Here is a 27156-nt window from a genome sequence, read left to right as displayed (position 1 = left end):
TTTTTCTTTTTTTTTTGTTAGTGATTCCTTTTCACATCTCAGGGAGCAACGACATTAACCACAGTGCAGAACCAGCAGGTCGGTTGTGTCGCCGTAGTGATGGTTTCCTGGTCGAGGACAGGTCGCGGTGGTGGGCGGGGGTCAGATGATGGGTTTGCTGTGGTCGACGATCTCGGCCTTCTTCAGTTTGGCCTTACTGAAGGCCTGGATGGAGCTCAGCAAGGCAGTGCGAGGAGGAGGACAGGAGGACGAGTCCAGCGTAGGAGGGGTAGGAGGAGGAGGAGGAGGAGGAGGAGGAGGAGGAGCAGTCAGGGCTCCTGGATAAAAGAGAGAACGAAAGTGTGAGAGAGCAACACCACTGGTTTCTGGTGACATTCAGTTTCCCCAGGAGCTGGTTTCACAAAGATAAACTGGTCTACTGATTCATGCTGGTCTTAGTTTTACTTTTAATCTAGTTTAATGAGAGTTAAGGAGTCACATTAAACTCTCATGCTACTTTCACTTCAATTAAAACACTTGGAAAACGTGTCTGCATCAAGACACTCAACCAATAGAGGCCCTTAACGTCCCAGCAACGCTGGCTGAAGATTAAACATGGAGGAGAGGCAGTCGTCTTGTTTTCAGCTATATCAGTAATGTAATACTGCTGACTACGGTCCGTTCACACAAATTACTAATCTGTCAGTAGTTTTATTAGAGACTAGAACATCAGTAGAAACAAGTTTTGTACTACTTTCTAATAAGGCACCCTTTATAATTAATGGTAAAATTATGAATTAATGCTTTATAGATCAGTTATACGCCATTAATAAGAACCAAATATCAGAAATACCTGTTGTTGGTCAGTCATTTATAGTCAAGTCATTAATAGAAGGTTGTGTCTTTGTGTCTTTTTCTCGCCTTGCCGCTCCGATACAATCAAACATGTTTAATATTATCGTACATTTTTAGACTTGGCTCATGCACATAGTGAAGTTCCAAATAGTGACCCTACAAGATCTCCAGTCTTTCCAAAATCTTATAGTCTGTGACTAAAAACACTGTGACTTATGACACATTGTCTTTAGATGTGAGAGGGTGTCAGACTTCAGTCTTTTAAAAGTCCTTTCAAAGTCTTCTAGTGTATGGCAGGCATAAGTCACACCCAGAGGAGGCACGCTTCACAGTTTGAAAACCTCTGTTGTAATTAATGGCTTCTAGACGATTTATAAAGCATTAGTAAAATATTTATTTAACATTACTAAAGCTATTACTCACAACAGGGTGATGTAATACAAAGTGGTACCACTAGTTTCATTAAAAAAATGTTAATTGTGTGTTTCCCAGAGTGGAAAGACTCTGGAAAGAGTTTATCTTTGTGAAACCAGCACCTGCAGATCAGTGTCCATGCTGAACTCAATCCACCATCAGTTTCAACCCAACTTTCAGGTCAGGTACTCAACAGTTTTTGATAATACAGACACATATTGGTCAGTAACTAAAAGCCGTATTTAAGAATATGGAGTCAGATAAGGCCCAGTGGTTCCTGAAGTAAATTAGATTGGTTATGTTGAAGTGTTGTGATTTAGTCCTCAGTTAGAAATGTTTTCTTCTGTGTAACAGCTCTAAAAACTACATTACCCATGAGCCTCAGTAGCTGTTGGAAGGAAATCAGAGTTCTAGAATATTCAGTTCAGCCTCGAACAGAATCTGAAGCTCTCTGATTAGAAGATTCTAACAGCAATGGCCTCTGGGACTTGTAGTTGTTTCTCTCTAAAAGTTCTTGTGGCCTTACAGCTCTGTTGTGCTGTACTAAAGGAGCTACTGCCCATGTGTTTTCAGCCCATTTTGTACTTGCTTTGTCAGGATCACTTTGATCAACAGAGTGAACTGATGGTGTATTGAAGCCTGGTACATTCTCTCTCAGTTGTGCCATTTTGCATCCCGAACCGAAAAAACCCCAGGGATTACAGGCATTGAAGCGAAACGCTGGAGAGCTCTGACATGTAGGTGAAGCAGAGACCAAAAGCTGCGACTTGAGTCCAAAGACTCCACCATCTGTTTGACTACACACAGTGAATTATCTGTAACGTAATGAAAGGACATCCATCATTTTGACAGATGGTAACCACACCTGGAGAAACCCGTCACTGCTGGAGACAAATTGCATGTTTGAAGATGTTATTTTCAGTGGAATAACCGGTTTTTGGCTGTAGTGAACATCGAAAACATTAGAAATTAGATTTTAATAATTTAACAATTGCAGACCCACTAATGCCGGCAGGGGTGACTGATTATCTCCAGGATGGCCGTGGACCAAACTGACTTTCATTACATTTAGCAGCCACAGAGACCTTTTTTCCATGTAATATTCAGATGACTCTTCAGTCACGTCCACAGTTACACTTCCAGTGAGGCCTCTGTGATCAACTGAGTCAGATCGGAGCCCAGCTGTGTCCACATTTCACAAATAATGTGATGAAATGTGAAATGTGTGCTCAGCTCTGTGATCACAGGCTGGCAATATTTCTACAGGCTAATACAGGCTGTGTCCGAAGTACGCACCAGCATGAAGGTTTGAAAATTGTCCAGACTATAAAAAAAAACCAAATGTTGACTGCGATCAATTATCTGCAGTATGTTTTTAAGTCTCTGTAAATTAATCTCTTAATGAAAATGACTGAAACCAATAGAGTGCTACAGGAATGAGTCCTGTGCAAAACACTTTAATCGGATTCTTTCAAGATGTTTGTGGACAAAGAATTATCTGAATATCAAACAAAACAAAAGATTCACTGAAGGGTTTGGTCAACTGCAGAGCAGCTCTTTAAGACTGGGAGGAAAACCTACGGGTGCAAAAGAAACAGACATTCCACAGTTAGTAGCAAAGGATAAGAGTTATAACCAGTTCAACAGCTTTCTGACCATAAATGAACGTTCAGAGATCTGACACGTCTTCCCCGTGACACCCCGTCCCAAACACAGACACACGAGCAGACAAAACAAAAAAGAGACAAACAAATAGACATGCCGTAACTGACTGACCAGGCAAACAGACAGAATTGACACGTCACAATCTCCAATGAGAACACCGGGTCTGAATCAGGGATGTGTTGGACTGTCTGTGAGGTTTGGAGATCATTGCAGATTGTGAGGTTTTTATAAAGATGTGCGTACACCCTGTTCCAGGCAAGCAGCGACTCCGTGACACTTCACTTCAGATCTCATCAGACCTCTTCCCATTGACTGATTTCTACTTTCAGTCTAGATATTTTTAAGAGGCAATGTTGGGCATCGTCAGAGACTGAGAATGAGGAAATAGAACAGAGTTTCCAATACATAGTTTGTCCACCAGAGAGCACTGAATGTTTATTTTATATCGTAAAATGTCCCGCTCAGTATTGTCTTGCAATACAAAATACAAAATAAACAAAAAAAGTCAAATGGATCTGTATCAGGATTGTATGTTTATTAGGGCTGTCAAAGTTGACGTGATAATAACACGTTAACGCAAATTTGTTTTAACGCCACTAATTTCTTTAACGCAACATGCGCTTTTTAGGTTGTAACTTATGTTAAATTTTGGCAAGGGAAAACTGGCATGGCCATTTTCGAAGGGGTCCCTTGACCTCTGACCTCAAGATATGTGAATGAAAATGGGTTCTATGGGTACCCACGAGTCTCCCCTTTACAGACATGCCCACTTTCTGATAATCACATGCAGTTTGGGGCAAGTCATAGTCAAGTCAGCACACTGACACACTGACAGCTGTTGTTGCCTGTTGGGCTTGAGTTTGCTCAAGGTACCTGTGACGGTTTCTGGATAATATTTGTCATTGTTTAGTGTTCATTGATTTCCAATAATAAATATATACATATATTTGCAAAACGCAAGTTTATTTGGTCACTCCCATGTTAATAAGAGTATTAAATACTTGACAAATCTCTCTTTAAGGTACATTTTGAACAGATCAAAAATGTATGATTAATTAAGATTTACTATGGACAATCATGCAATTAATCACGATTAAATACTTTAATCTATTGACAGCCCTAATATTTATGTCATGTGTTTATGTAAAAAAAATAAAATAAATAACATCGACTGATTTATTGCTATCGGATGTTTAATCCGATAGCAATAAATCAGTCGATGTTATTTTGAGAATTTTGAGTTTTTCTGTTCTTATCACTGATGGCAAAACCTACTTACAGATGTTTCAACACCTGGATTTCAGCTTTCAGTTAACGGATAGATAGTTAGTTTAGTTTACAGAAAGCTCTTATCTTAACCTGTGCTTCTGTCTGCACTGGACCCACAGAGGCTCGTGGTCCCGCTCCATCCATTTTAAAAATGAATTTAAAGTCTATTTTTTCATTACCTGAGATCAAAAGCATGAGGCAGATCTTTGTGACCAGGAGCTTGCTGGGAAGCCAGGGTGTACGGCAGCTTTAAAAACCACCAGTGACCTTCATCATTATCATCAGCGACATTATAAATCTGTTACTTTACCCAAGAACACGGTCAGAATGGAGCATGCTCTATGGTGGAGACAGCACAGGAAAGAGAGAGAGGGAGATGACAGTTATCTGTTCAGTGGACCAATCAGCATTTACACGGTATCGCCAGGACAAAGAAGAGAAGAGAAGAGAGGAGAGGAGAGGAGAGGAGAGGAGAGGAGAGGAGAGGAGAGGAGAGGAGAGGAGAGGAGAGGAGAGGAGAGGAGAGGAGAGGAGAGGAGAGGAGGAAATAAGAAGAGAAGACACTAATATCAGGGTAGGAAACTGATGCCACATTTGTGTCAACATGTTGTGAAAGTCAGGAGATATTCCATAGTTTATGTATTGTCAATAAATCCCATGAAAAAGACCAAAACCAACAAAGAATGAATCCTTCTTACACGTATAATGTCTGTGTATTCCTCTGTGTCATAGACGGTGGTGGAAGAAGTACTCAGATCTGTTACTTAAGTCAATGTAGAAATACCACAGTGTAGACATATTTTGTTACAAGTAAAAGTTCTGCATTCAAAACTGTACTTAAGTAAAAGTAATTGCATCAAGTACTCATTATGCAGAATAGCGAATTTCAGATGAATATATTATATAGTTGAATTATAATAATTGATGCATTAATGTGTACAACACTTAAATGTTACAGCCGTTAAAGGTAGAGCTCATTTTAATTACTGTATATACTGCTGGATAGATTAAATCGATGATAATACATCAGAATTTTTGTGTTGATTTATATTTTATTTATTAATAATCTAAATCTGCAAAGTCAGATAAATATTAAATATATAATAAGTACAATATTTTGCTCCAAAATGTAGTGGAGTAGAAGTATAAAGTAGCATAATATGGAAATACTCATGTAAAGCACAAGTAACTCAAAATTGAACTTAAGTACTTGAGTAAATGTACTTAGTTACATTCCACCACTGATCAGAGAGCTCAAAAATACATCCGTGAGCAGCACATACACCTGCTGCTGGAAATACTAGAGCACCAAATGTGCTGCTGAAAATAGGCCCCCCGAAAAGCACTATTTCCTCCTCTTTGAGTAACATTTGGTAAAAACTACAGGGACCAGCTGCTTGAGTGTATTACTGAGCCTTATTTTAAATAAGAAACTAGATTGTGACTGTGATTTACATCTTCAGTAGAAACATATAAGCTTAGGGCTGAGAGCCACAGACAGACATATTGAAAGATGGATAAATACATTGTTGATTGGGGTCTTTTCATTGGATGTGTTGTCAATAAGAAAAAAAAAAAAAGGAATATCACTAGACTTATACTTTAAAATATAAAATCAAACATCAGTGTTTCCCATCCTGCGTCCAGCTAGGTAGAGACACAACTAAGTGAATAACACACACTGGAACCAGTTAATCATATGATAAGAAGAGGTGAAGAGACAGACAGAGACAGACAGACAGACAGACAGACAGACAGAGACAGGTCAAGTCAAGTCAAATGATTAGTCTTCATATTCAAACATGCAAATTTCAGATGAAAAGTTGAGGGCAGAAATTCAGGGTTATTGATAAAGATGCTGTTATTGATCTGAGCAGCGTGCTGAGACCACACGCCACAGCAGGTTCTCACCGCAGTCTGTCCGATACTTTCCCAAACAGAGAGACAGACAGAGGGGAAGACAGACAGACAGACAGACAGACAGACAGACAGACAGACAGACAGACAGACAGACAGACAGACAGGGGAGATGACGAACAGTTAAACAGACAGATGGAAGGACAGAGAGACAAACAGACAGTTGAACAGACAGACAGACAGTTGAACAGACAGACGGGAGGACAGACAGACAGACAGACAGACAGACAGACAAACAGACAAACAGACAGTTGAATAGACAGACGGGAGGACAGACAGACAGACAGACAGACAGACAGACAGACAGACAGACAGACAGACAGACAATTAAACAGACAGATGGGAGGACAGACAGACAGACAGACAGGCCTACCTGTGGTGGATGGGGGGGTGGGGGAGGAGGGGCATGTGGGAGGAGAACTGGCTCCAGAACCTGAAGACAAGACAGAAAAACAGACTAATGATTCACCATCAGTAACTTTCTGCATCATCACCCTAGAAAACGGTAAAAATATGATGTTGTGTTATTGTCGTTATATAAATGTAATTTATGGTGTTGTTAGATTGCTGCTGGACCGCACCGTTAATACGTGACTCCTTTTGTGTGAGAGCAAACAGTTTTTTGACTGGAGTGAAAATGTTGTTTTTGAAAGGCTAAACGCCAACAAATACGGACTGAAGCAAAATATCTCGTTAGATAAAAACATGTTGAAATTATTACATCTATCATTTTTCGATCAATTTTGACTGAGATAATAACAGAGACGAGGACTGAGCGTGCATTGCTCGCTGTGTATTTGAGATAGAAGGTGGACTATTGCACGCAATGTCTCTGTAAGTTATTAATAAGCTTCGAAGCTTCGAACCATTCGATAGAGCATTAACTAAGACTGTAGCTAAGTAGCTTTCTACTTGGCTATCTAACCATATAACTGACCAACTAGGTGTCTAACTACTAACCTGCTAATAAACTAATTAGTTAACTAAAAAGTTAAGAGTTATTGTTAGAATTGATTTGCTATATTGTAAATTCTGTCAGACAAACCAAATAACTAAATAAATATAACAAAACTAACGACTTAACTAATCGAAACAATACCTACCAGACTAACTTGCCAAGTAATTAGCTTTAGCTAGTTTGTATGGACAAAAGACTTGCCAGCTCGCTAACTAACTAATTAACTGACGAGGGTAACAGCAGAGACCTACCAGAGTTATTGTTGTTTCTGACAGAGACGTCTTCTTCATTTTCATAAGCCGACTGTCTGGACTTCTGCAAAGACAAAAACACAACATTACTTTAGACTTTACCATAACGTTACTATCGCTAACAGGCCTACACAAAATGTACTACTTCTTGTGTACTTGTAGAGTTTAGGTCTATCCCTCGCTATACACTAGCCTCTGTTCCACTAACCTAAAACAGACATGTGCATTAAATGCATACATTTCAATTCAGTCTTTCTAAACAGTTGAAACATGTTCCTATGGGTAGACAAAACGATAACAACATATCCCATGAGTCTTAGCCCACAGAGGTAGTTGAATGCTTTCAAGCAACCAGCCAAGATGTTTGTTCATGTTGATGTTCAGATGTTTTTTTTTTGTATTGTTGTTTGTGTGAGACCGTGTCGCCTACCTTCCTCGCCAGAATCTTCCTCCTCTTCCTCTCTTCCTCTGAGCCGTGGTGAGACTGAGCTCTGGTCAGCCTCCTGTGTTGGTGGAGCTTCAATCAAACATATATACACAACATTATCCTCCTTACAAACAGAAAACTTCACATTTACAAGCTGTAAGCTATAAGCTGCGTAATGCAACCTTTTCACAAAACCTGCAGTAAACAGTGCTGGCGTCACTGCTGAAGAGCAGAATCAACATGCTTTTCACCAGATGTGATGGCCCCCCAGAAAAGTCAGCATAGAAGAATTTAATATACAAAGAAAAAAACAGCAGAAAAGATTTTGAATTCAAGGCATTCATTAAGTAAGTACATCAAACTAACATTTTTTCCCCTTACGAGTTCATCAGAATATGAGAATGTATTCAATAAATGTGTTCAGTGCACGAGCAGTGTGCAGGAATCTTCTAAAAGATACCGAGCTCCTTTCGACATACGCAATTATGTGGCGAATATTCCCAAATTTTTATTTTTATTTTATTAAAGTACCGCAAAACCACATGTTCATTTAACCTGAGTTTCTCAGAGTCTGGGGCCCCAGAGCAGTTCCCCACTCTGGCAAATTGGTAATCCAGCATTGGCTTTAAATCTGCCTGTTTCTAGAAACAGAAGATCCTAATTTGGGGCAAATTGTGGAATGCTGAATTCAATCTAACTGAACTCTGACACACAAAATCTCGAGGCTCTCCGACGTCCAGCCGGTTTGAAAGAGGAGGTTGGTCTGACCTCTCATTCAGGGAATATTGTTTGTTTATATACTTGTTTAAAAACTGCATAGTTTTAGGGGGAGACAGCAGGTCAGCAGTAGATGTCACGTAGGAGTGGTGAACATCATCTGAAAGCTGGGAACCTGAAGATTAATTTGAGATGTTGTGTGTCAAGTTGTTCTAGTCATAAATCAGAACTAAACATGAATTAATTAATTAAAATGTATTTTTTAAATGTATAAGGGTTGAGAACATTATGATGGAGGTTTATGATTTCCATCCCCATGCTCTATTATGTCTCATAAGTTGTTGCAGCAATTTTTAGGTTGATACCATTTGTTACACAGATTTGGTGCTAAATTTAACAATTGTTTTACCACTCGAGAATTTATCAAAATGATCAATAATCCCTCCAAAATACCACATTAAGACACCAAGACCTTGAGGAACACCATAGAAAAAAACATGCTGTGATTTGGTTTCAAAAACTTTTGACATTTGGAGATTTTGGCAAGAATTTCATTTTTCAGTAATTGGACTGCGAACACTTCTGTTCTAGAAACTGCTCAGAAACCCCCTTATTATCAGTCTACCTAAGAAAGCCATCCATCCTCTGAATGCTCTAGGTCTCTGGTTTGTGGCTACAAAGTTTCATAAGGTTGTGATCATCCTACAGGTCACAACAGGGAATTTATACAGTGAGGTCAAATAAAAAAAAAATTAAAAAGAGCGCCTAGCAATCAAGCATTAATATCCCCAAATACAGAATCTCATTGATGAAGCTGTCGTTTTTAAGACATTAAAAGATGTGAAAGTAGCTGCTAAGAGTCAAAATACATTCACTTTGTATTGCTAGAGAGAAAATTTGGGATTTCACTGTTTTCTGTTCCTGAGTCAGGTTACACGAGGAGCAACTTAAAATAATTCCACATTGATGTCAGCTCAGAGTTTTTGTGTTTGCAACATGAAAAGGTTGTGGGAAATTATGCTGCAAGGTTTTTCCACAATCTTTTATGTCGCAAGAGCCAGCAAAAATTCCTCTCTGCAGCAAGTACTGAGTTCCACCTTGTCTAGCAGGTCACTGATTTAAGGAGCCTTGAAGAGGAGACATGACCTCCCGAATGTCTCCAGTGGAGCTGCTGATCAGTATGAAACAGAAAAAATAAATAAATGATTTAAAGATGTAAAATGAGCGTAGTGACCCACCAGCCTCTGCTCCTCCTGGAGCCTCTTCTCCAGACTCTCCTTCGCCACCTTCAGTGCCTCTTTTAGCCTGCTGGGAACCTGGAGGAGTGGACGGAGATTCAGAGATCTGCTTCATCTTTGTTATCTTTGTTATTTTTATCAGAGTAAATATTCTGATGGAAACCTTGTGCACACAGGGACAAACTCTCAGAAGTAATATCAAACTGAGTCTCTCACCTTGATCTGGAGTTTTTCTGAGTGTTGGAGCTGGACGTCACTGAACAGCCTGCAAAACACAAACTGTGACTCATCTGCAACTAAAATTCTGGTTCACGCTCATGTCCTATTTTAAATTCCAGTTTTCCAGGTTTGTATTAAAGGGAATCTTTTCTCATATACTGTACATAAACCCGGGAACTGTCTTTTCTTGTGTGGATGCATGAGACTGACATTTTTTCAACACTCAACCACTTACAGTATAGTGTAAATAATTTGGGCTGTCAATCGGTTTAAAATAACTAATCACGATTACTCGCATGATAGTCCATAGATAATCACAACTAATCAGAAATTAATTCATTTTTTATCTGTTCAAGATGTACCTTAAAGGGGGATTTTATCAAGTATTTAATACTCAAATATGCTGCTTTATGCAAATGTATGAATATATTTATCATTGGAAATCAATTAACAACACAAAACAATGACAAGTATTGTCCAGAAACCCTCACAGGTACTGCATTTAGCATTAACAAATATGCTCAAATCATAACTTGTCAAACTCAAGCGCAACAGGGAACAACAGCTGTCAGTGTGTCAGTGTGCTGACTTGACTATGTGGGCATGTCTGTAAAGGGGAGACTCGTGGGTACCCATAGAACCCTTTTTCATTCACATATCTTGAGGTCAGATGTCAGGGGACCCCTTTGAAAATGGCCATGACAGTTTTTCCTCGCCAAAATTGAGCATAAGTTTGGAGCGTTATTTAACCTCCTTCACGACAATCTAGTGTAACATGGTTGATACCAATGCATTCCTTAGGTTTTTCTAGTTTAATTTGATGCCATTGACTTCACTCTTGTTAAAGCATTAAAGAAATTAGCGGCATTATTATCGTGTTAACTTTGACAGCCCTATAAATAATATGTTCCGTCTCTTACTAAACATACAATCAATTGCTACTGGTCCCAGTCTGTAGTGTTCATTGCAACATGGGCAGATAACACAATTTCCGCAAATATGAAAAGTATAATTTGAGGTTTTGTGTGTATGGAAATCTTAAATGAAGAGAAAAGGGTGCATTTTCAGATTTAGCCGCCTTAATGTGTATGTGGTCTTCAAATCAAGCTGCTGGAGTACACAGGCAACATTACGAATAATGTGTCTGTAGACAGACTGTATGTGCATCACTGCTCAATGAAAACATGAAAACAACACGACAGAGGCTAAGACAGACGAACTCACGGTGTCTGGATGAGCTCCGACACGGTTGGCATCCCGCTCTTACAAGCTTCTGTGGATAAAATGGACTGCAGCACTGACACTGAACACACACACACACACACACACACAAAATAAATCAACAGAGCAAATTAGGAAAAATACAGACACTTTGGGACATTTAAGTAAACTTGATGTTTCAGGTCCAGAACGTCTGGAGCAAAGATTGTATATAAAGATAGATGACATGACAGCTCCCCAAAACTGAAGCCAAAACATCTGGATCGCCCCCTGGTGGCTGGCTACAGTATAGGTCATAAACCCCGCCTCCTTTATGTTAGTGGATGAGACATGGGTCAAACTAAATACATTTTTCCCAAAGATGGTTTCTGTCATTTTAGGTGAATTCTTATCACGCTGATGTGTGTGCAAGTGTTAATTTTTCTGATAAGTTTGGTTATAATGAGTTATTTGATGCTATAAAAAGGGGGTGAGACATCATGATTGACATCTTTGAGTCTCTCTCGCTGACTAGCTGCAGCCGTGCTCGGCTCATGCTTGGTTCAGGCGGGTGACCTCGATACCACGACTCCACCGCCTGATCACTACTGCGCAGACTCTGGCTCCAAATGACGTCAAAATCTCAAGATGGCAGTTCCCGTATCCGTGATATTTTTGCTTCATTTTTGTACAGTGGGAGGAAGTAGAGACGCGTTGTCCATCTATATATACAGTCTATGGTGTGGAGGTACAAAAAGATACCTGACAGCATCTGTATATGTTCATATTAATCTGTGTGTGTGTGTTCATTTGTGTATAAATATACTGACCCACGGTGGTGTAGGGGTCAGCGGGGTACTGATCGACAGGGACGCTGTCTGGCGGTCGGCCGTACGTCATCTCGTACAGTAAATGTCCAAAGCAGAAGACGTCGATGCTCTCTGTGGTCTGCAGATACACAAACACATACACAGTATTTAGATAGACTAACTCAAGTATGGACCTTTTCATTGCCATTCTGTTGCTAGGGCAACAGCTTTGGTCCAAGTTTACTTCCTGTCAGCTACTGCATTAACAAAATGCAAAGGGGCTTTATGTTGTCAAGTTTGAAAAGATCTATACGTATCATCAAATTTCAAGTATGTTCGGACATTTACAGCATCACTTGGCACATGTGGCAAAAATCCTCCCCGCCCCCCATATTATCCATTTTCAGTGTTTACATACGTTGATCTTCCTGAGTTGGGTGAAGGCGGGTCGCAGCGCTGAGGGAACTCCCAGCATGCCGTTCTCTACATCCATCAGTCGACACACGCCGTCATCCACAATCACGTTGGACGCGTGAAGGTGACCGAAAAATACGCCGCCATCATGGAGGAGCTTCAGGCCCTGAACACACACAGACACAGACTGCTGAAGTAACAAGTAACATTTTGTGGTGTGTGTGTGTTTTATTTCTTTGCATGTGTTTTCTGTGTGTGTGTGTGTGTGTGTGTGTGTGTGTGTGTGTGTGTGTGTGTGTGTGTGTGTGTGTGTGTGTGTGTGTGTATAAATATACCTCCAGGATCTGGCGGCCGTACAGTTTGATGTGCTGCAGTTCGAGACCCTGACTCTTCTTGGGGTTACAGTACTTCTTGAGGTAACTCTCTCTGGGTTTCACCTGGAGGAGAGAGAGTCGACAGTTCTCACTGGAGCTACCTTTTACCAAACAACAGTGGTGGAATGTAACAAAGTATATTTACTCAAGTACTGTACTTAAGTCCAATTTTCGGGCACTTGTACTTTACTTGAGTACTTTTGTTTTATGGTACTTTAAACTTCTAGTCCTCTACAATTATTTGGCACTAGTTACTAGTTACTTTGCAGATTCAGGATAAATCAACTTATAAATCATAACATATTTTTATCAGGCTGTTAAAGTTAACGCGATAGTAAGGCGTTAACGCAAATTTGTTTTAACGCCACTAATTTCTTTAACGCATTAACGCAACTTGCGATCAGTTTTAAAGCTAGAGTGAAGATACTGGCATCACATGAAACTAAATTTTTTTTTAAAAATCTATTGGTTTAAGGCTAAATAACGCTCCACAAAATAGCCCAAATTTTTATGGATTAAGCAACCCATCAGAATATAAAGTGATTAAAATGAGCTCCACATTTACCAGCTGCATTAATCATAAAGTGATGAACAAATGAATGCACCAATAATTATAATCCAATAATATAATATGGATAATTCTGAAATACGACTTTCTGCATAATGAATACTTTTACTTTTTGGTACTATAAGAATATTTTAATGCAAATATTTCTGTACTTGTTTTTACTTAAATACAGTTTTGAATGGAAAGGACTTAGGGGCAGAAATCTAAGATACAAATATCTCAAAATCTAGACAATGAGATGCTATTCAAACCATCCCAAAAGCACCTCAGTTGAAGCTCAGTGATGCCTTTCCTCCACTCACACTCACACTCACGCAGTGTACCTTACAGATGTGGTCTCTCAGAGAGCCTCTCTCACTGAACGGCCGGATGAGCAGAGCTGAAGACTCACTGGTGCTGGAGAACAACAGCGGACAGAGATATGGGGTCTGGAGAGGAGGACGAGGAGGAAGAGTCTGATTATTTACAGTCCATAATCAATTAGAATTAAATAAATCTCTGCTTTTCTATGTGTCTGTCCATTAATATTTATATTGAAATCAATATGGTATGATTTAAAGAGAGATTAAAAGGTATCTTAACGAGACCAAATCTCTCACATCTCTGTGATGTAGTCGTGTAAAGGTGAGTTGAAACAGTCCAAAGATTACCAAACTGCTGTAACTGCAGTTTGGCTCCTTTTTGTTGTTACTGTAAATCTTACACTCTGTTTTCACAGAAATTATACATTTCTATGACATAATAATGTTTCCTATGTTAAAACAGATGCTATACACAGTGTGCACGTACAGAGAGACTGGTTAACAGCTTCATGGCTGACTGCAGGTCTTTGTCGGACAGAAACTTATCAGGACCCAGGTCCACCTGCAACACACACACACACACACACAGGTTATTAGTTATTTTTTGGATTTGTTGTTTTGATCATTAGAATTTTCGTAATCAGTTAATTACATTTGTTTGAATTTAAATGAACCTAAACTGAATCTATTCTGGACTGTGGGAAACCGCTCAGCATGGGATACGTTACTGGAAACCACTGAATACTATCAGAGAGAAGTGAAAGAGGAAAGTATTTCTTCTTTTCTGTCTTTCACTTTCTCTCCAAAGAGAAGTAAGAATTTATTGATTAAAACTTGTCCATGTGTTGTTATTCTCTGAACTCAGTCACCGTTTCATATAACACCTTCCTGCTGAAAAGTGTCACAGATTTATATTTACAGAATGCTTAATTTTAATGCATTTGAAGAAACATTAACTTCATTTACATCATCGGTCTGCAGACTATGAAGGATTGAAACATGGAGAAATGAACACACTTCAGGCAGTGAGAAGCTGGGATTTTGAAATTCCTTAAAGATGCAGTCGGTCATTTTGAGCAAATATGATGAATGGTTATTTTTTATTAATTGTCACTATATACTGACAGTAGTACATGAGACAGATAATCAGTGAAAAAAAAAATCATATTCCTTTGCCTCCTCCTAGTGCTCCTAATGGCATTTGCAAGATTTCACAGTGCCTGAAGGAAAACAACCAATCAGAGCCGAGCTGTCTCTAATCAGCTGTCAATCACTGCTCGTGAAACTTGCATTCAAATATGAATCAAGATTCTACTGTGTGCACTACTGTCCGGATACAGTGACAGTTTTATAAAGATATATTTTCATCATATTTGCTCACAGTTCCAGACTACAGCTTTAAAGAGGACATATCGTGCTCATTTACAGGTTCATACTTGAATTTTGGGGTTTCTACTAGAACATGTTTACAAGCTGTAATGTTCAAAAAACACATTATTGTTCTCATACTGTCTGCCTGAATATACCTGTATTCACCCTCTGTCTGAAACGCTCCGTTTTAGCGCCTGTCTCTTTAATACCCCTTCCTGAAAAAGCCCAGTCTGCTCTGATTGGCTTGAGAGAAAAATATGGTGCACCTTTGCAAAGGTAGATCTCAAGCTGTGGCTGGTATATTCTAATGAGCCTGCATGTGACATAGGAAGGGGAGCCAAATCTGAATGGCTTGTTGAATCACATCCCACAAATAAACTGACTGGATTTTCTTATTTCACAGTTTGTGGGTTGGTAGGCACTCCAAATACCCGTATGTGTACAAGCACTGAAAAAGTGAGTTTTTCATGATATGTCCCCTTTAAGAAATGAAGTGGCATATTCTGGTTCAAAATACAATGACGATCAATATAAACAAAAATTAATTAAATATGAAAAAAAAGTTTCAGATATAATATTTATATAAATGTAGTGCATAAAAGCATACATTCAAAACTCTATAATAATTAACACATGCATGTTTGGAATTCTATATTAAATTTGAGCTCAATTCAGGTGACCTAAACTCACTATTTAAAGACCCAGATAAAAATGTCTTATGTTGTAAACTTGTATTATATTAACATTTCTGGCTTATTATATGTGCTGAGAGAATTGCGCTCCTCGGGTATTTTCTTGACCGGTTGTTTTTATTTGATCACTGAAAATTGAAGTCGATATTTAGCAGAACAGTGTAACAAGTACTGATTTCTATTGTACTCACCCAGCTCAGCAGATACCTCTCTTTGGGCTGCTCTTTGTTTTTGATTAAAAAGTATTTCTTCCTGATCCTCCACCCTGAAAAACAAAACAACATGTCACTTCATTTTTAACTCAGCCAATAAGAATTAAACATCATAATTACAATTATTTAAATGTACCGTTTTATTTTGAAGCAACATTATGTACGTTTTTGAAAGAAGAGGAACGCATTGCTCCTCAATAAAACGCACTGTTGCTATATTCAACACGCTCAGAGATTTTGCAGATACAGCCTTACTTGGTCTGGTATGACCAGTAGATTATAGTAGCTAACTTTATGTCTCTTGTCCACTTGTGCTGCTGTTACAATAGCATTGCAGCTAAATGCTAAACGGTAACTAGTTTAAACTGTATTTTAGCATTGTCTCATCATGTTAATTTAGTTATTTGCATATAGAGCGGGGAAGTGAGATCCAATCACAAGTGGTCACTCAAGACGCATGTGGAGACGTATTCTAATGGCAGGTGTGAACAGACGCACTTAAAGCTGTCCACTTGTGATCAGATCACTCAGGATGCATGTTAATGCCAGGTCTGAACAGGGCCACATGGCACAGATAACCATTCATTCTCACATTCATACCTATGGGCAATTTAGAGTCCCCTTTTAATCATTTGATTGGAAACCAATTCTCAGGTTGAGATAACACTGTGTTAGTGACTGAAACAGTCATCAGTCTTTAAAAGAACTCCTCTCCTGTAGAGAGAACAGCCTGATTTCTTGTGAATGTGTGAACGGACTTCAAACTGTTTGATATGAGACAATCACAAATGTTGGCTTAATATTCATGATGACTGTAACGAGTAGAACTGAAACAATTGGGCCATTAATTGATTAGTCCATCAAAAGAAAAATAATCAGCCACTACTTTGATAATTAATCATTCCGTGGTTCCAGCTTCAACAATGTGAGGATTTGTTGCTTTTTCTTCTTCTATCATAGTAAACTGAATATATTTGGGTTTTGAACAGTTGGGGAAAAAAAGTTTGATGACATCACCTTAGTGAGTAATCCAGTAATCGAGCAAATAATTGACAGATTAATCAATGGGGCTGACCCGAATGCTTCGAAGCTCTGACTGTTGCCATGGTAACTGATCTCCAAAACAGTATTTGAATGCTTCGTTGCTTTGTTTATGCATACACCGATCAGCCATAACATTAGGACAGCATAAGCACCCTGACCGGTCTGCGGCTACGCAGCCCCATACGCAACATACTGCGATGCACTGTGTGTTCTGACGGCTTTCTATCGGAACCACTATTAACTTTTTCAGCAATTTGAAGTACATTAGCTCTTCTATTGGATCGGACAACAAGGGCCAGCCTTCGCTCCCCACGTGCATCAATGAGCCTTGGGTCTGACCCTGTCGCCGGTTCATCAGTTTTCCTTCCTTGGACCACTTTTGGTAGGTCCTGAGCACCGCAGACCGGGAACATCCCACAAGAGCTGCAGTTTTGGAGATGCAGTCGTCTAATATACTAATGTTTAATTCCAAAAATAGCCATGAAATAATCCCACAATATTATAACATTATTCATATTCAACATTAATTTGTATTAGTTATTCTCAGACGGATATCGCTGTTTGTTGTGTGTACAGTAGTGCGGCAGCGGCGCTGTCCCGAAGCTTTGAATAGATTCAAATAATTCTCACGGAAGCTTTGAAGCTCAACATTTTTTTAATTCTGGACAGCCCTATTAATCGATAATAAAAATAATTGTTTGTTGCAGCCTTATTAATGAGCATATGAAAACAACGAAGTAAACATTAGCATGTTATGCTAGTGGTTAACATTAGCACTGCATACAGTTTTCATGTTAAAACATTAACAAAGTTCAGAGTCTTACCGTTGTCTTTGAGGGGCTCCAGGACCTCCCACTTCGGGTCTGATCTGAAGAACATGGAGACCTGCTGCAGGGCGATCTCTGACAGACAGACAGACAAACAGGCAGAGAGACGACACTTAAATTAGCTTAAAAAGCTATACATAGTCTATAGTCTCTATATAGTTTTGACTATACATGTTCATAAACATACAGCTTTCATGGTCCATATGTGATGTCTGCCACACTGTCTCTTTTGAAACTACCACTAGCGGATACCAAAGTCAGAAATTTTCAAATTCAACACATATTTAACTATTGTTTTTATTCATAATTGCCTCCTTCCAATTGTTTTCAGCGGCGTTGGTTTGTTTGTTTGTCTCTCTGTCCTTCTGTTTGCAGGATTACTCCAAAGGTATGCGATGGATTTGAATGAAATGTTTTGGAGGGGTGGAGTGTAGCGCAATGAACAATCCATTCGATTTTGGTGGCGATCCAGATCATGATCCGGATTCAGAAATGTTTCTAATAATTCCGGTCAGCCTGAGCATTAAGACCACAGGGTATAACACGTGCAGTGTGACTGATGACGCGTGACCCCGCCTCCTTCCTTCTTCGAGCAGAGAGATACGTGTATGGATGTGTGTGCAGGAGCTGCTGGCTGTCCGCGGTGAGAAAGAAAAAAACGGTACATGACGGGATGACAGACAACGTAGTGTAACGTTATACAGACATAACGAGGCTGCTGAATGAGAGAGGCATCCGCCGATATGTTACACGGAAACACACCGTGTTAATAATAAGCCGACCACCTTACGGTACCGCCAGCTGTGAGCTGTGATCTGTTCTTAACGTCAGGCACCTTGGCTGAGGTTTGCGCTCTCCGAGTGCAATTCTAGTTTAATTATGGGTCTACAACACTGAATCTAAGAAACAATATTTCCAATGTGGTCCCTTTTAAACACTTTTGGTGCTTGCATCTGTAACAGTGTTAGTTAGTTAGTTAGTTATTTTAGAAATGTATCATATCTTTGCATGTAAAATCTGAATCTGCAAAGCAAATAGTAATAATGAATATATTCAGGTAAAAAGGTAGTTGGATAAAAAGTACAATATTACATTAATAGTAAAGTAGTATAAAGTGGCATAAAAGTACTTAATAATTGTACTTAAGTTCAGTACTTGATGTTACTTTCCACTTCTAGATAAGACGAGGGAACACACCTGTGTAGTTGGCAGAATAGTTGTTAGGGTCCAGGAACTTCTTGACTGTCAGGGAGCTGGAAAGCAGGGGGTGCTGGGTAATTGAGTCCAGAAAGGCCTGCAGCCCTCTCTGCCTCTCTGCTATGAACTCCCTGTCCATGTTTCCAAGTAGCTTCTTGGGAGGAAGAGGGAGACTGATGCCACAAACCTGGAGACAGAGAGAGAGACAGAGGGAGATGTCATGTACAGTTTGTTTTCTCATCACCATTAAATGTATTTTCCTTTATCCACTGTCGTCCTTCTCTGTCTGTTTCAGCAATGTGTTTACAAAGAGATAAACAGACAGACTAACGGCAGGTTTCCGACAGTTCTGCTGCATGTTGTCTGAAGATCAGGGGCTGGCGGGAGGTCGGGGTCAGTGGGGGACCCCACAAGGAAATGAGCAGCCGAAACCTCAGCAGAAAAACTGCTAACTTCCTGTTATCCAGGAATGATTTGACTTGAGCAAAAGGCGAGTCACGACCAGGGCTGTGTCCGAAATCACACACTACTCACTATATAGTGGACTACAGTACATACTGTAGTGAGTTTGCCATTTTGTAGTGCTGTCTGAATGTATAGTGAGAATTATTATACCCTATATAGTGGACTCAAAGTATCCCACAATGCATCGTGAAAAGTAGTGGACAACAATGCATTTTGCTAAGAGACAACTCAACAAAATAACTTACATATGTATTGATCACACACAAAAATACATGTCAGTGTTTATTATGGATGCTCTACATTGATCTGGCCGAGAAAATGACCTGAAAGTCTGAAAGTTTTTTTTCATTTTGCAGATGAGCTCTCTATATAGTCCTCTATATAGAACTCCCTGGATAGTGAGTAGGGAGTAGTGAAGGAGTGAATGATTTCGGACACAACCCAAGACAATCTGATATCAACCCCCAGGTCAGATCCGCTCCAGTCTGGTAGAATGCAGTTCCATTGATTATAGATTTGAAAAAGATCAATATGACACTGTGTGTCACTGGGAAGATTAAGACTAAAGCACACTGCAAAAATGCCCTATCAAATAGAAGTGAAAACATTTCAGATATGAGCTTTCCTTTGCTTGCAACAAGCAAATCTAGCTGCCAGCGCAGTGAGTGATTTTCATTTTGATAAGATATCTTAAAACAAGTCAGGATGTCTCGCCACCACAGGTCTTAAACAGAAAATGACTTCAATGAGATTAATGCTATTCTTGTTTCTAGATAACAAAACTTCAAAACAGGCAATACCTGTTAAAGCAATCAATCAGCAACACAATCTTCAAGTTGGGAGACGTGTGTGTGTGTGTTAACCATTGACAAACCATGACAACGGACTGCAGTGCTGACTAAAACAAAGATTTCATGAGAATCAGAAACAATGTCATTGTAGGTTTGCACATACAAGGACTTTGTCTTGGTGTTCTGGTGCATAACGAGAAAACACGGTGAAAAAGTCAAAAGACACAATATAAAATATAAAAATTTACAATGGAAAATATGAAAGCATTAGGGCTGTCAAAGTTACGAGATAATAACGTTAATGCAAATTTGTTTAACACCACTTGTTTCTTAAACACATGATCACATGATGATCGCAACTTGTGATCTTTAGGTTGTAGCGGGCTCAGTTTTAAAGCTAGAGTGGAGATACTGGCATCATATGAAACTAGAAAAACCTAAGGAATCCATTGGTATCAAGGTCATATTAGCTTGTGGCGAAAGAGGTTAAATAACGCTCCAAACTTACGCTAAATTTTGGCAAGGAAAAACTGTCATGGCCATTTCCACAGGGATCCCTTGACCTCTGACCTCAAGATATGTGAATGAAAATGGGTTCTATGGGTACCCACGAGTCTCCCCTTTACAGACATGCCCACTTTATGATAATCACATGCAGTTTGGGGCAAGTCATAGTCAAGTCAGCACACTGACACACTGACAGCTGTTGTTGCCTGTTGGGTTTGAGTTTGCCTTGTTATGATTTTAGCATATTTGTATGCTAAATGCAGTACCTGTGAGGGTTTCTGGATAATATTTGTCATTGTTTTGTGTTGTTTATTGATTTCCAATAATAAATATATACATACATTTGCATAAAGCAGCATATTTGCCCACTCCCATGTTGATAAGAGTATTAAATACTTGACAAATCAATTTTGAACAGATAAAAAATGTGCAATTAATTTGCTATTAATTGCGTAGAAAAAATATATGAAATACGTACAAATACAGTATATCTGTTTTTAAAGTTGAAGAGCTGTACAGTTTTGTGCAAAATTCTGACTAGGGTTGTGCAAAAGTTCAAAGTATAAAGTACGAGATGTGAGTTCATTCATTGAATGCATAACGTCAGATGTGGACACATACGTTAATGGACGTGTAGTGTCGGGGGGGGTGGGGGGGTATCTGTATTTCAATCCCTAGAGCCACACTGCGCGCATGGCGAAAAATTCATCACAACGTGAGCTACTGTAAAGCTCATCAGTAGGAACGGTGCAGAGAGAGCACGCAGCAGCTTTATGAACAGATTCTAGTTGAGAGGTTCGGGCTGGTGCAGTGCTTCGAGAGTCACAAATTGAAGTACAACCTTAAAATCTATTCCAAAACCAACAGCTAATCAGCAAAAACTGCCCTCTCACAGCAGCAGCAGCCGAGGCTTGTGGGAAATCGATGACGCAACAGCAAAGCCTTGAGCATGTCGTAATGAACCGCCACTGAGCGGTCCCAAACAGGAAGGAGATTGGCTAAGACAAAGCTGGTGTGTGTGGTGATGGGTGTTTGAGTGTGTAAATGTGGACTCTCAGACTTTTGAAGTTACCAGGCTGCTGTTTGTTATGTTGTAGCCAATTATCTGCTGCCCATTTTCCAATGCAGATCTGCATAAGTTTGTAATTGTGGTATTCACAATGCTCTGACCACTCTGACTTGACTAACTGATCTTTTTAAAAATGTCCGACCCCACGGACACTAGTCTCTTGTGCCATCTATATCTCTCTTCTGTATCAAACATTGAAAGGCGGCTGTGGAAAGTTAGTTTCTGTTAGATCAGTATGCTTTAAAACACTCAGCTGATGTGTGACTGAAAGATGTGAAACTCACCATCAGGCTGCTGTTTAGAACATCAAAGTCACTGTAGCGCCGAATCACCTGCAACACAAACACACACGCACACACCGATCAGTTACTGACAAAACAGCAGTGATTGATCAATTCATCCCCTTATTGATCTAATGATCTGGCCCGCACATTTTCATCTGTCAGGATTTCTGCCAAACAAACTGATTGATTGGCATTTCACAATCGTCATGTTCTCTCCCCAGTGAATTCTAACTGGACGCCTACCGGGCACCCGAGGTTGTGATTGGTGCATTTACCTGCCAGCTATTCTCTGAAGACACGCCCCTCTGGACTCTGACGATGTACTCCTGAGAGACAAAAGAGAACACAGACATCAAAACACTTTAGTTGTTGCTTTCTGTTTGTTTCTGATTCTGATTCTGAATGAAGGTCAGAATTACATGCAAATAAATTAACAGTTTTATAACAGAAAAAAATATGAATTCATAATATCACACAAAATAACACAATTGCATGCAAAGCCACAATTTCAAGGGGAAAAGTTATAATGCTGCAAAACTAAGTTTATGATTTTATACCAAAACAAAATCATGGTATGAAAATAATGTAAATTTGTGAGAGAAAAAAGTCATATTATTAGATAAAGTTGTAAGTTTAGAAGATGAAGTGGTAATATTAGGAATACTAAGATAAAGTTTTTTTTATGAGAAATAAAATCATAAAGTTTCAAATATAAAGTCATAGCCAGAGGAAAGGCCACGTTGAATCTTAAACAGGTTCACATTTCTGGAGTGTTCACCTTCGGTTTCATTTCCTAATAAGTGCTTTAGATAACACTGCTCAGTGGAGGATCTGTCTGATCATGCCACCGTGTTCACAGATCTCTGCAGTGAAGCTGCTGAGTGAAACGGTTTCACAACCGACTATAATGGGGGACAAAATTACAAAAACAAGAACCATGGTGTAAACATGGAGTTTCCCTTTATCCTAATCCTCTCAGTCCTCTTACAGTCTAATTCCTGCTGGCAGACTTTAGTTTCTGGTGTAATCTCGCATTCATTCATTCATTTGTGTGAGCTGAGCAGCTTCACAATCAGCCAAGATGTAAACAGCTGAATTCCTGACATCACTTCCTGTCTAGCTGCTGTAACTCAATACAATCTCTCAATGAGGATTAGACAACAATTTAAAAAAACTACCATGAAGTTATCCAGTGCAGCAGTATTATACTCCAACACCACCCTTGTCTTCTGATGTCATCTTCCCAACTTTTTAGCTGTAATCTTTACTGTCAAAAAGAGTCTTCTTCACTGTTCAGTCCGTTCTGTCTTTTTAAAGTGTTTTTATGTTGCTTTGTGTTTCTTTTATATCTCTGAATGGCCTTGTGGTTGAAAGGCGTGCTATAAATAAACTTGCTTCTGTCCGTTGTCATAGCTCTCCACTCGACTGGAGTCTGTCAAGCTGGTGACCTTTAATCTTGAGCTGATCGGTTTCAGCATCAGTACTGATCTTATCAAGCGGCAGTAGGAAGAATATTTGTGACATCATTGGGCAAAAATTCCATAATAACCTTTCAGCATATTGTAATTCAAGTGTTCTGAGAGAAAACTAGACGTCTGCACCTCCTCATGGCTCTGTTTTCAGGCTTTAAAAAAATCTAGCCTGTGACGGGAGACTTTGGCCAATCACAGGTCATTTCAGAGAGAGAGCGTTCCTATTGGTTGTTCATTCAACGAAGGCAGCTGTCAATCACTTGAAAACTCCAATCGAACGGTCAAACTAGGCAGCGCTGATCAAATATGAATCAATACTCTGTTACTGTAATGCCTATTTCTCTCCTCAAATGTTTTTAGAAACATCAGTTCAGTATCAGTTCTCAGTTTTCAGTGCCACACTAATCTCTGTCCTCATGTTACTTAACATGTAAATGATTCCAATGAGTTCCACACAGTGAGCTATAAGAGTACTGCTGTCAGCAGATACTACGAGTTGAAGTACTGGAATTATTTGCCATCCATATCTAGACAAATAGAGTATAACTCACAACATAATGTTGATAAAGGTTATTATCCTGTACTAGATTTTTATTAATTTGTGTTATTACAAATGTCAGTGTGATATTTAATTCAGTTTTTATTCTTTGGAATAGAACATGTAAATTCCATGTAAGTAATATTTTTGCCACTGACTGTATCAACATTGCATTATGTTTAGAGCTGTCAATCGATTCAAATATTGAATCCTGATTAATCGCATGATTGTCCACAGTTAATTGTGATTAATCGCAAAGTAATCACACATTTTTGATCTGTTCAAAATTTACCTTAAAGGGAGATTTGTCAAGTAATTTACACTCTTATCAACATGGGAGTGACTTGACTTTTTCACTGTGTTTTCTCGTTATGCACCAGAACTTCAAGACAAAGTCCTTGTATGTGCAAACCTACAATGACATTGTTTCTGATTCTGATGAAATCTTCATTTTAGTCAGCACTGCAGTCCGTTGTCATGGTTTCTCAATGGTTAACACACACACACTGATTGCTGATTGATTGCTTTAACAGGTATTGCCTGTTTTAAAGTTGCGTAATCTAGAAACAAGAATAGCATTAATCTTTAGTTTTAGCTTTAGTTTAAAGGGCCATATACCAAAAAGGTCCTTTAACATATTCCATTTCCCATTTTCATTCACATATCTTGAGGTCAGAGGTCATGGGACCCCTTTGAAAATGGCCATGACAGTTTGTCATTGCCAAAATTTAGCAAAAAAATTTGTTTACGTTTTTTTTAACCCTCTTCCCGACAAGCCATGACATGGTAGTACCAATGGATTCCTTTGTTTTTTTCTAGTTTCATATGATGCCAGTATCTTCACTCTCACTTTAAAACTGAGTCCGCTACAACCTAAAAATCAACAAGTTGTGTTAATGCGTTAAAGAAATTGGTGACGTTAAAATTAATTTGCGTTGACGTGTTATTGTTGTTATTATTATTATTATGTTTATATATGTTTTTATCATTGTAAATGACTAGAAACACATGAAGAGGGTGGTGTCACCCTCCATTAGACTTTCTTTCCTCCTAGTCAACTTGTAGTTGATGACAAGCAGGAAATGACTAGTCCTTGACTAGATGCACAGTGTTATAGGATGTAGGGGCCGGTCCTCACAGTATTGCAGTCATTTTGGAGCCGCTTATGTTGAGAAACTCTGAAAAGACATCTGGCATATCTTCTTTCAGAATGGACTTATAGAAGTAAACAAAAGAAAAAACAGTAACTTTGTACAAATACTGTTTGTTTTCTTTGTTAGATATGTGAAATACATGAAATGTCATGTCTCTCTTTCTTTGATTACTGTGGAAATTCTGACTAAACATGTAATTGTATAATTTAATTATTAATATTGTTAGTCTGTCTGTATGTTTATATGTATATATGTTTATATGTAAAATTCAATAAAAAATAATGTAAAAAAAAAACAAATCTGTACAAATACTACCAATGTGGGGAAATGTAATGGGGTTCATAGAAATATGCATAATCTAATAATTATATCCATCAGTATTAGTCTCTGCTATGAGGATATAGGTTTATCTGTTTCACAATAGTAGCAACAATAACAACAACAATGGTCGGATGCCTGACATTAGCATGCTAAGCTAACTGGCTAGCTCAGCTGATCCCACAGTCGGACTGTCAACAACTAACCCACCATAGATACGTCCATTATCGGACGGACGACACATGATGTCTTGCTTTATTATACCTATAAACATGACCACTGGTCATTGACAGTCACATTGTTTAAACGTCGTTTCTTGAACAGCACACACGGGTTCAAAGTGCACATTTCACTGCAGAGTAACGCAGAATAGAGGCTCAACCCAACACCGTTGAGTTTTAATGTCTGGGTTAGATGGCACGCCAGACTCCGTTAGAAAAAATGACTATTTAACGTTTCCGTGGATTTAAGCAAAGGCGTATTATTTGTAACAATATTTTTTTATACGTATTCATGTAGATCCACTCGCTCTCTTTCATTCGGCATAGATAGAATACAAGAAAGCAGCACATTCTTGGATGAAATCTCAACATTTCTACTACTTATACAATGTTTAGTAGAAAGCTGTCAATAATAAAAACTACGCATTACATTACAAGTATTTGGTGCAGGGGATGTAACGTTATGCCGAAGTGTACAACAGACCATTACGGATTAAACATGACTACATTTTTTGTTTTAGATGGCGTATTCTGGTGTCAGTATTAAAATGAATCATAAACACGCATAACTTTTAAATGGAATCCGCTTTTAATGATGATTAGCGCACTTAGATGAGCGGTTCTCGGGGCTTTTTACAGGCATAGTTTGGTGCTTTCTGGTCCTCCAGTCAGTCATTGTCAATGCTCCAGCGCAAATCCCTTTATATCAGCAGTTTGCTGTGTGTAGAAGAGCTATGAGGAAATTGCTTAATCAGTGACAGCAGCACTACTACAGAGGCAGGGTCAGCTGCCTGTCCGATAATGGAGTCACGGTGCAACTCTGATGCTTAAAATGAGACTGTCAGCTGACTCATGGGGGTGATAGTAATGTAGTAATGTTTTCACAACTATATTGACTTTAGTAGTAAGAGGTGGTTTGTTGTAAGTGTCATAATTCACAGGAAAGTAGACGAAATACAGCTTCTACGTCTGTGTCCGATAATGGAACTGGTGACGCAGCATTGACTCAAACGCCCCCTTAAAAAACGTTGTGTTTGAAAAAGCACCAGCAGCGAATAACTAACGATTTTAACCGTTAAGCCCACCGGTTGTTAACGGTTACGTGACGTATATTCACTCACCGTGTGTGACTGCAGGTTCTGGCTGGCTTCGATCAGCGCCGTCAGCGGCACGGTGTCGTCCAGCAGCAGCCTGCCGGGGGTCGGCTTCGGCTTCTCCATGAAAGACATCCCCGGAGCGGAGGATTTAACGGTGAACGAACGTCTGATCTGAGCGGCCCGTCTGTCTGTCACTGACTGACTGACTGAACAACCGCCAGGAAGACACTGACGAGGCGGAGCCAGCAGCGGATCTCCGCTGAGCTGAACTGAACTGAGGAGGAAACTAACCAGCTAGCTGCTATCTGTTAGCTCAGCTTC

At 39.3% G+C, this 27156-nt stretch overlaps 1 protein-coding gene across 2 annotated transcripts; it reads right to left on the bottom strand.

Annotated features, from left to right (window-relative positions):
- Positions 1-27156, bottom strand: pxk (PX domain containing serine/threonine kinase). Of its 2 annotated transcripts, XM_074638353.1 has the most exons (19): positions 26860-27156; positions 22311-22361; positions 22036-22083; positions 18920-19106; positions 17720-17797; positions 15831-15904; positions 14064-14138; positions 13598-13702; positions 12668-12769; positions 12337-12498; positions 11940-12057; positions 11134-11212; positions 9907-9955; positions 9691-9768; positions 7739-7825; positions 7309-7372; positions 6473-6532; positions 4493-4521; positions 1-317 (listed from the first exon to the last, which is right to left on the bottom strand). In XM_074638353.1, exons 1-18 carry the CDS (start codon positions 26965-26967, stop codon positions 4505-4507), a joined length of 1542 nt encoding a protein of 513 aa, XP_074494454.1. In that variant the 5' UTR covers positions 26968-27156; the 3' UTR covers positions 1-317; positions 4493-4504. The 2 variants fall into 2 exon arrangements, with proteins under 2 accessions (XP_074494454.1, XP_074494445.1); XM_074638344.1 differs by lacking the exon at positions 4493-4521.

This window comes from Sebastes fasciatus, chromosome 1, assembly GCF_043250625.1.
Source record: "Sebastes fasciatus isolate fSebFas1 chromosome 1, fSebFas1.pri, whole genome shotgun sequence".
Lineage (NCBI taxonomy): Eukaryota > Metazoa > Chordata > Actinopteri > Perciformes > Sebastidae > Sebastes > Sebastes fasciatus.
This window is presented reverse-complemented; position numbering and strand designations above follow the sequence as displayed.

What these genes read in the sequence shown, in the direction of transcription:
- pxk (XM_074638344.1), bottom strand. Translation starts at nt 26,967, where the DNA reads ATGTCTTTCATGGAGAAGCCGAAGCCGACCCCCGGCAGGCTGCTGCTG. An exon ending in CTATTCTGCCAACTACACAG is followed by an intron (nt 17,798 to 18,919) that starts GTGTGTTCCCTC and finishes TCTGTCTGTCAG; the next exon opens with AGATCGCCCTGCAGCAGGTC. An exon ending in AGAGGTATCTGCTGAGCTGG is followed by an intron (nt 14,139 to 15,830) that starts GTGAGTACAATA and finishes TGTGTGTTGCAG; the next exon opens with GTGGACCTGGGTCCTGATAA.